This window comes from Poecilia reticulata, linkage group LG10 (assembly GCF_000633615.1).
Source record: "Poecilia reticulata strain Guanapo linkage group LG10, Guppy_female_1.0+MT, whole genome shotgun sequence".
Lineage (NCBI taxonomy): Eukaryota > Metazoa > Chordata > Actinopteri > Cyprinodontiformes > Poeciliidae > Poecilia > Poecilia reticulata.
Window position 1 is genome coordinate 4,104,593 of NC_024340.1, and position 10,721 is coordinate 4,115,313.

At 37.4% G+C, this 10,721-nt stretch overlaps 2 protein-coding genes across 2 annotated transcripts in view; one reads left to right on the forward strand and one right to left on the reverse strand.

The window, feature by feature from the left end:
* The window catches only part of LOC103470912 (moesin-like), a 44,131-nt gene that overhangs the window by 25,021 nt on the left and 8,389 nt on the right, over positions 1 to 10,721 (reverse strand). The window lies entirely within an intron of this gene.
* The window catches only part of zc4h2 (zinc finger, C4H2 domain containing), a 13,837-nt gene continuing 3,122 nt past the window's right edge, over positions 7 to 10,721 (forward strand). Inside the window, exons 1-4 of the mRNA XM_008419620.2 lie at positions 7 to 133; positions 771 to 942; positions 1,167 to 1,339; positions 5,141 to 5,303. Coding sequence (XP_008417842.1) covers positions 81 to 133; positions 771 to 942; positions 1,167 to 1,339; positions 5,141 to 5,303 — 561 coding nt within the window. The 5' untranslated portion in view covers positions 7 to 80. The remainder of the gene's footprint in view (positions 134 to 770; positions 943 to 1,166; positions 1,340 to 5,140; positions 5,304 to 10,721) is intronic.

Below are 10,721 nucleotides of genomic sequence, written 5' to 3' on the forward strand. Positions count from 1 at the left end.
TTACCAGGAGACAACTGTGGCCTTGCTGGGGTAACGGAGCGGGTGACCAACTGAATAATAACTAAGGGGCATTAAAAACCATGGCAGACGAACAAGAAATAATGTGCAAGCTGGAGAATATCTTGGAAATACGGTAAAGCGCAAATTCTGCCTCTTCAATGAATGTTTTCCAGATGTTTGGCTAGTGTTTCGAAGCGTTAAGTTAGCTAGCTTTAGCCGTCTGGGAATAACCCCCCTTGGCTTCGCTTTTGTTTCTTACCTCGCTAATATTAGCCGCTCTGCTTTGAATTAAAGGCGTTTTGCTGCTGTACATATCCATTATTCTGTCTCTGACAACGTGGACAGGCGGGCTAATTGTGTAGCAAATACAGACGGAATTCGGGTGCTGAAAGCGCCTATTAGGGGTAATGCATCAAAATCCCAGATGTATCACAACAAATGCCAGATGTGCTCTGCTGAACTGTGCTAGCTAGGTCCTTAGCTTAGCAATCTGTCGTTTGGCTGGTTAGCAGAAGTGGACGGGATGGTGGGATTTTTTTTTTATGGCATCCTTTACTTTAGAATCAGGTTTGTGCGGTTTTGAACACTGTAATTACAATGTACGGAATTTTTGGGTCATTCCTTTGTGTGTGTGAATTTTTTTTTCTTTAAAAAATTTTATTGTTTGGGGTGCAAATTATCTGATTCGTCCGTGATAGAGTAAACCTATTCAGAATCTTGACAGTTGCAGGAAAAAAACAAACAATAAAATTGTGTGGCACTTCTTGCAGAAACAAGACGATCCAGATGCAGAAGATTAAATCTCGCCTAAAGATGGAGTTTGAGGCTCTGGAATCGGAGGAGAAGCATTTAAAAGAATACAAGCAAGAAATGGATCTCCTTCTCCAAGAGAAAATGGCCCATGTTGAAGAGCTGCGCCTCATCCATGCAGATATTAATGTGGTGAGTTGGTCAAATTCCTAAATGCTCTTGAACCCAAAAACCCATTTGGTTATTGTTAAATAAAACTTCCAGTGGAGTTCCAGCGATTGAAAGGTTGTTATTTGAAAAATTCTTCAGTGTCAATCAAAGGACTGGCATCTGGCTCCAAGTGGAATCCATTGTTTCAGTCTCTGAAGTTTTATCGTCTTTTTTGGCCAAACGTCTGTATTAATCTGTCATTTCAGATGGAGAGCACCATAAAGCAGTCAGAGAACGACCTGAATAAATTGCTGGAGACAACTCGCCGCCTCCATGACGAGTACAAGCCTCTGAAGGAGCACGTTGATGCACTCAGGATGACTTTAGGTCTGCATAGACTGCCCAACTTGAACGAAGAGGAGGAAAAGCTCTCTCTGGAGTAAGTATATACACACACTGATGGGTAAATACAACACAACAGATGTGCTACTTAATACAGTCCCTGCTGCATTCGCTAAAAAAAAAAGTGTCATCTTGGATTTTTTTAAATATGCATTTTAAATATGCAACCACAAACCTGATTCTGTTTTATTTGGGTTGACAAACACATATTGGAGCATAATAGTAAATAAGATGTAGAAGTATCCATAGTACAAATAAAAATATTTGAAATGTGATGTACATTTGTAAAACAGACTTTTTTTTGTTGCAAAAACTCCTGCCTTAGGCTTTGCACTACAGAGATGAAGATTTTTGTTGCAGTATGATGTGGATCTGGACTTTGGAACAGAATTAACTCATAAATAAACTAAAGCTGCACAATATATCCAATCAAAACCACCATCATAATTTCATAATTTACAATTGCATAGAGCTGCTTGGAACCAATATTTGATAGGCATGCAAATATTCTGCATACTGACAATTTATTTGGCCGGTTGGAGAAGCACCCACTGCTCATGATGGCTACACTTGATGTGTATTTTGTTGTGACTGTGCCGCGGGGGGTATCAGGAAAAAGTGATTTACTCTGAATCAATATGGGCATCAAATTATTCAGCAAAAGTATCCTAATGACACACTAGAGCCACAAGGGAATCTAAACCATTCCCTGCATTCCCTGGTGTCTTAGATTGTATGATTACTGTAAGATGCCCTGTAATTAGCTCTATCAGCTGCTAAATGCTTCATGACCAGCTTTTCCATTGCTTTCTTTCAACAATGTTTTTTAAAACCTCCCCTTCCATATATGCCAGATATGTCGAGAACCAACAGTTTTCCTGTCAACGTATGTCTGCAGCTTTTCGGATACATTCTTCTTCTTGCCCATCAGTTGTGCCACGCGCTGGTCTGCGAGATGATCAAAGATTTTGATGCCGTTGTGTGATTTAATCCTTCTTTGAATTTATCCACAACTTTTTCCTTGAGCTGATTGCTCACTTCATGTCTGTTCTTCATCATATCGCCCCAACAGAACAGCTGTGTTTACAATCTAGTAAGGTAAAAACCTTTCAGGAAAAAAAAAATAATGCATTGAAATTTGTGGCTGTGATTTGACAAAAATGTGAAAAACCTTTACAGGATGCTGTAATTTTTTTATTATTATTTTTCTACAATTAATTTGTAACAAGTCCTGGAGGTAAGATACTTTTTTATGTTATTTGAATGTTATGTAAAAGATCTTKTATACAAAATCACTTGATATTTGCATAACACGCTTACATTTTTTTTTATTTGCCTTTAGTATTATAACATGTTTACTACTTGCAGGGATAAAGCAGAAGCCTTACAGATGAAATACAGTAGGTAAAAAGTAATCCTTTACAGGGTTTATTTTAGCATCATGGCGCATTGAATATTTACAGCAATGAATGGCATTTTAATGTGCGTCCCAGCTGACCTCATAGCTTTACGCTTTTGAAGCTATTGACGTTCTCCTGGTGTTTCTCTAGCAAGACCATGTAATCTTACTTTATGACGAGTCACATCTACAGTTACCAGCGCAAAATAGTTTTTGAGACAAACTTGGTGGGGGCCGACATTGAGTTAAATCTGACACATGAAAGATTATACAGTGGATACTGCTGTAGGTTAGCCATATAACAGACACAAAGTCCGTGTTGGTTTATTAGTGTATAATTACAGTTTGGATGTGTATGAAAATTTATGACACTCTTTTGTGGGCTTTAACTTGAAGGACAAATGCTGTGCATATTCTTTAGAGGACACAAATTTGACACGCTTTATCGGGTTGCAGTTGAGTGAGATGTGATCTTTTTGTAAACACTGGTCCAAGAAATTCCAGTTTAATTTTAATTTCAACTCAGTATGACAATACTGACGATAAAACGGTTATGTTAACGTTTATTTACTATGCTGTAAACAATCTGAAGTAAAAATGCTAATGAATTTTAGCCTATCGTGAAATTTTTGTGTGTGTGATTTAGGTGAACTGGCCCTTTAAAAACTCCATCCTAAATTTGACATTAGGTTCCATGCAAATTATCCAAGGTTTAAAATACCCGTTTTGATAGTGTTTTAAAACACTTTCAGTTTCTCGTTGGTATTTTCTTGATCAACTGAACTGTTCAGACATTAACATCCATCGAGAAACTTTCTTTTTTATCCTAATTTTGTCCAGTCTTCTCCCAGCTGTAGAAACTGCCAAAATGACAGTGACGAATAAAGCCATTTCAGGCTTCATAAAAATCCGTGTCATCCACAAAATTGGAGGTACATCAGGGTGGTCTGACAAGTAGGCTTCCAGCAGCACAAACCGCAGGCTGACATCCATCAACAGCAGATGATTGTACAATTTGCCGCTGCAAATCATAGTTAATGGCGCTAGAACATAGAAGTTAAACTCATCCAAAGTTTTTTTTGGACGGACAGACTTTCAGGTATCCCGAGTCCGGAGTGTCGGGTGTTGTTTTTCATTTTGTCATCCGTGTTTTTTGCTCTATGGGAAGAGTGCTGAAGCGTAACTGAAAGAGATTCCTCATGAAAGTTAATTTATAATTGCCATGTTTATTTACACTGAAGGCCTTGTTCTCATCTTGAAGTCAGTTTAAAAAAGAAAAACAAAAAAAACTGTTCATCAGAGGTTTTTCTTTCCCATCTTACTAACCTGAAGAGCTCTACTATTAACAGCTGGAAAATAACACGCAACCTTCCTAATAAGTAATAAGGACTTGAGATTTCTTGTAGACTAAAACACTCACAGAAAAAGTGCGCAGCAAGAGCCCTGACCTACTGCTGCTCCGTGTGCTGACAACATTGTTGGTCGGTTCACTTTGCGATTTGGCCGTGTATTGTGCACAGGCTCGAGTGATGAGTTCATTGCTGGCCAGGTGGTTGTTGTCTCTCCTTCCCGTCTCGGTGACATTCCCACTCGACTATCAGCCGGCCATAAAAGAGACTTCGAAAGCAGAGGCTTATGTTCCCCTGCGGTTTTTCTTGGTATATGCAACTCATCACAGAAGCAGAGTGACAGATTTATGGAGTAATTGTAGTAAATAATAAAAGTTCCCCCCGAAACTATGACACGAAGAGAGAGCGGACTTGAAGGAAATGAAATCACGCCCCCAAACAGCTTGCTGGGTACGTTTTAGGAGAATATCAGAGAGTGACATGTCGGGAGAAAAATGAGCATTCTATGCCTCAGAAGATAGGGGGTGGCGGGGAGAAAATCTCCTGTGAAATATTAACGTGAATAAAAGCTAGAAGCTAAATATCAGAAACATATGTGGGTTATGCAGTGATGGTGAAAAGGCCAACATGCTTGGCACAGGGGTCACTCGTGTTCACAGGAAATGTAACGCATCAAATTTGTTCTGTGAATGCGCAAAGATCTACTCTAGCCTGGACCTATTTTGAGAGAAACCAGAGAGGGTAATGAAAGGGGATATCACTTTTTTTTGTCTTTGAAAAAGGGCCAGTCATGCATAAAGTCCAAGGCCACATTTCTTTCCCAGCCCTCCCCTGCACACACCCACGTGCACGCAGCCACGCACGCACGCGTACACGTGTTAAGCACGCAAACAGTCTCTTTTAAATACTTCAGGCGTTTGATCCGACTTTTGCATTAAGAAAAAAAACAGAAGAAACAGTGACACAACTGTAATTTTCTTCAACTTAAGATGCTCATTGTGGACTTGGGTAGTGTCAGCTGTGGGATCTAAATAAGATCTGCTTACCAGCTTTATTTCCTTCTCTCTTTTTTTCATTATACTTTGAACAGTTATTTTGAGAAGCAGAAGGCAGAGTGGCAGAAGGAGCCACATGAGCCCGCCATCCCAGAATCTCTTGCTGCTGCTGCAGCTGCTGCGCAGCAGCTTCAGGTGTCCAGGAAGCAAGACGCCCGGCAGACGGCCACCTTCAGGCAGCAGCCGCCACCCATGAAGGTATTCTCATTTAAAACAGATGCAGCAGAGATCAAAGTGCGTGGATAGACACCCTTTTTTTAAATATATTTTTTAAATAAAAAAAATTTATAAAGTGAATGCTATTTAAAAAATTTAACTGTATACATTATCAGCAGATTTTCAATGTATTTATTTTTTATTTGACACTATTTTTTTGCATGAAATWAGCTTTCAGTATGAGGGGAAACTAGCACAATTAAAGACTTGTTTCCCGTGAATAAAAGTCAAATATTTAACTGTAAATTACCAGTTATAAGTGGTTCAGTCATAAGTGGAACAGGGGGAAAATAATCTGTTTACTCAAAATGTTATGTAAAGTGAGTACAATGTGCTTGTAACTTACATATTATTTGTATTTATTAACTGTGTGCATTATTTGTTAGTTTTGCCTGGTTTAAGTTGCATTTATTTCCATACTAYATGGATTATGCACATGGATAAATGTGATCAGAGTGGAATAAAGAGATTTGTCCTGGTCCATAAACTCTCACATTTACACAATCAGACACTGGGTTGATCAATTACCATCTACACATTTATGTAATAAATGTATATCTWATCAAAAAAACATGCATTCATTATATAAGGTGCCTGTGTTTCTGCAGTTTGCAACAAAATCTTATAGAGGGCCCAAACCCTCTATAAGGRTTGTTGTTGTCAAGTGCTTCCAATATTAAGAACATTTGGCCATAAAAAGAATACAAAACTTTATTTGGACATAAAGCAGACATTTTTTTTTCTTTTTTTCCCCCAACTTTTACTTGGATGGAGCTGAACTCAACTGGCATATGAAGCACACGCACGCTCGCACGCACGCACGCACGCACGCACACACACACTCAAGTACCTCTGCTGACTGTAGCCAAGGGTTTCTACACACACACACACACGAACATGGAGAAAATCTGTTTCACCTTTTGCTAGAAAGCTTTAAAATACAAAAGAGGCTGTCACCAAAACTTYATATAGATTCAAATTAATGTCAGCAGATTATTAATAAGAATGGTTTGGTATAAGCTGACAAGAAAATCTAATTAAGGACATTTTTATGCATTATTGCCTTAATAACTGAGCCGTAATTCCTTCATTTAACCATAATAATCCAGAATGACAGCACCTCAAAGGAATTCAGGAATTATTAATCTACTAAATACTTTCTGGATAAAAGAAAAAACTCTGCACAACCTTCAGAGCTGAACAATGACCATCAATACATTTGTGATAAATGTACATTTTGTCAAAAAAAAATGATAGCAAATGGCCAGCAGATGTATTATAAACAACGATGCATATAATAAATGTTTGATAACAGGTTTTGTACAATTTTCTTTTCACAGTGGAGWAAGTGCAGGAGTTTGTCACCAGGATGTGTATTAAATAATGTTTATGAATCCCAACCACCTGCCTCAAATTAGATATGATAATAGAAATATTTGCATTCRAGTATAAATAGACCATCAAGGAGAGATTTTATTTTCTTTGTGTGCTGTTGATATATTCCAGAGATTTTCATGAAATGTCTTCTGCTTGTGAGTCTGTGTTCCTGTGACAAAAAACCCCCCCACAGATAACAGAACTACTACACTTAATAAACCCTTCCTTCACACCCCCTTTATTAGTGTGTGGTTTAAGTAGCTGGAATGAGCACAACACTTTGATTAGCAGGATGACTTGTTGAAGTTAAAGATCAGGGTGATGGCAATTAGGCCGTCTAACCTCAGCCTTGGAGCACATCACCAAAGACGATATGTAATATTAGCTTACTGGGATTGATGGCAAATATGCTCAGATTAGATAATATATCACTATTAGTTACTAAGGTGCTAATAGCATGTGAGCTAACAACAGCAAACACTGTCTGCTATGCTAATAGCCAGTATGTACTATTAGCAAAATAGCTCAACATGAGTTAAATGCAAAAATCAGCATGCTAGCTATCAATCGCAAAGGTTATGTTAAAGTTGGGTAGTATGCCACTGTTTGGTATGATGTTGGTAGTAGGCAAAGTGATTATATCATGTTACGTAACAATAGGTATCACTGTCTGCTACAAAATGTCATCATTAGCTTGGCTAATGTGCAAATATTAGCATGGCTATCACTAGAAGGTTAGCCAGGATTAGCTAACTTTATTGCCAATTTTAGCTTATGCTGGCATTGTTAAAATACTTAAATTTGCTAATATGCTAATTTAAGCATATTAACCAGTATGTCAGCCAACATTAGAGATTAGATTTATGGCCTGAACTCCACTCACAATTTGGACCGGGTCGATCCTAAAATATTTACTTAATGATCGGGTCTTAAGGATTGGCCTTCTGTGTCGTGTTTAATGGGGTATATTCCGTTTTAGCACTTCCGCATTTTTTTGCCACATAGAATGGTTCCGGTGCACAGGCAACAGTATGTTAACAGCAGCTCCTCAGTTGCTGCAGGACTATTAATGATACATATAATTATTCAGACGTCCTGAAACGCTCCAACAACAACAAAGGATTTAAGATGGATGTGTCAAAACTTCACAATAACTTCAAAGGTAAGTTAATAAATCGTTTGTATTCACCATAATGCCTCCTATGTCAGACGTAGCTAACAGGGACAAGCTTACAAAGGTGCTATGTAAACGTCAAGTGTTTTGATTATCTGTGAAGTGTGCAATCTACATATCTATGCTTTATAGATATAAATGGATATATATCTATATAAACATATATAGATCTGTCTGTATTGTGCTCAACTATCAGTCGAAGCTGAAGTTAGCTTCCGAATGTAGCATCTAATTCGGAAAATAGCTAAAGGGCGATTACACTTAATTTTTCACTATCTTCAGCTTTTTTAATGTGTTGTACTTTAAAAAACAACACCTTGACATTTCAAACCTAACTAGATTATTCTGTACTAACAGCAGAATAAGTACAAAATTTGTGAAACCTTTTCATTGATTTGTGAAATTTGTAAAATGTCAATAATGGATTCCAGAACGCATTAGATCTGAATTATTAATTTGGCATTATTTGTTAATTTAACTTTACGTTTTCTTTTTCTTTTATCTTTATTATAGTTGGAGTTGGACAGGAGTTCAGTTTGATGGCTTCCTGGAGGGAGAGATTGGCTGAGCTAATGATGCCAACAACTTTTCTCCTGCTATTAAYTTTTTTGCTTTTCTTTATATAGAAAGTATTTCTATCAGTTGCTCTTTTTCAGTTTTGTATGTAGTATTTGCTTATACAGTATTTTTTTTATTTTTATCTTAATGCTTACCTGGTCAGTTGAGGTGGAAGTGTACATCCTCTTGATTACTGACAGATGTCAGAACCACATGGACTGAGCTGGTTACGTCAGATTAATCTGAATCTTTATTTTTCATTAAAACAACTTCTTGTAATTTTAAGACATTGTTATAAAATTGCATCTTTATTCTGCTGTAATGACTGCATTCTTGCAATTAAAATTTCTTGTATCCTGACCGTCATGCTCCCTTATACAACTCACAGAACTGATGATTGAAATAAAGGCACTTTTTGAAAGTATTTTCTGTGATTTTATTATAGAAATTGAGGGCGGGAGGAATCGATTAAAATCAAATCTGATATGAAAAAAAATGTTGCAAGTCATATCATCCAGCCTTATTCAGCATATTAAATTATATGACTAACTACATATTACTTAATAATCACATTTCTTTGCTAGTATTACCTAAAAGTGTTGAATTTTAAGATCTCACTTGAATTCCTGATCTACATGCAAATACTTGATATAACAAACACTGAGAAATGGGGAAAAAAGGTTTGTGAAATGTAGAGTATTACAAATGAGATTCAATTTTATTGTAGGTACAAACAGGATAGCAAAATGAACAGTGAATATAATACTTCCTAGCAGCTAATCAGACATCAGACTTGTTTTGCCTTTACTGGTGATGAAAACTCGTCACTCTGGAGGAGAGGAAGTCTTGTGATCCGGTTTCAAGATCATAGTTTAACCAAGTAAATAAAAAGTTAGTCCACGTTCTGATGATCCGGCAGACCGTGGACTGATTGTCGCCGTCAGCTGGTCCAGGTGCTTTGATCCAATGAAAAGGTAATCGGCACAACGATCATGGCTCGGAAACACATCATGAGGTGTTGCGATGCAACCTGAAAAATTAAAAACATAAACTAATAAGCGTCCATATTTAGCTGCACAACGTAATCAAAACCAATAAATCCTCAGCTCTTTTTGAGAGTTTTGCTTGAAAATAAATTGACAATATCTCAGGAAATTAAATGCTTAAGTGAAATAGTTCTGGTATCACAAAGAAACTGCAAAAAATGTTTCAGAGGTGTAACATCACTGAAGTTACTGAGTAAGAGTGAACTGAAATATTTACTACTTAGAAAATGCATGTTAAAATCTGAATACTCTTGAAAGTGTGCAGCTGAAATTAATTTAAACTACTAGCAGGCAAAGCACAGTGTCCGCCTAATATCTGCACCAACAGTAATACAAAAAATGATGCATATAAGAGGCATTAGTTTATAAAAGTCGAGGCAAGCCTAAATTTACCATTTTAAAAACAAAAAGCAGCAGGAGAATGTAACTTTATAACCTCATTTTCTAAGCAGAATCTCAGAGGGAATAAAAGAGAAATTACGTTGTGTAAAGCAAGAACAGATGATAGCAGCCAAGTCGAAAAATTCACTCTAACGTGGATTATAATTATGAAACGGCAAAGGTAGATGTCATATTTTCGGTATTTGGGAAATACGTGATTTGTACCATTTGTTCTGTAGGTTTTTTATGTGGGTCGGTGCCACTTAAATGGCTGTAAAGCGAAGGTTTTGGACCTTAATCTGACTGACTAGTTGTGTGGTTTGGATCGGGCTGAAGCGTTGTTATTCTCGGCTGTTCTTAAATTACCGTGCTCGGTATCGCTCCGACTGCATGTTAAATGTATTTTATATAATTGTCACATAAAAAAAAAAAGCTAAGGAGTTGCCTAAAAATAATTTCATACTCCGTATAACACAAACGCATACATCAAATACACACGTATTGACTTACCTTGTGCCGAATCGCCTCTGTTCTCAGCCTTTTCTCGTAGCAGCGGTTTACCTCCTGCATTATTTTCTTCCAACAAACTATTCCATTTAACGAAGCTCGTATAGCTTCCTTTTAACTTCCGTCTTCCCATTTCTGAAGCTGGGTCTTTAATAACCTGAAGCTTTGAAATAGCAGGCAGCTATTTCAAAGCTGCCTGCTAACGTGTGTTAGCTGTAGCTGTAGTGTAGCTGTAGTGTTAGCCACTACAGCTAACACAGTAGTGGCTAAGTTTTGGCTACAGTCCGCTGTCGCCTTGATATCAGCAGGAAAATGAAAAAACTAAGCACTGGATGGTACCGGCTAATTACTGGACAC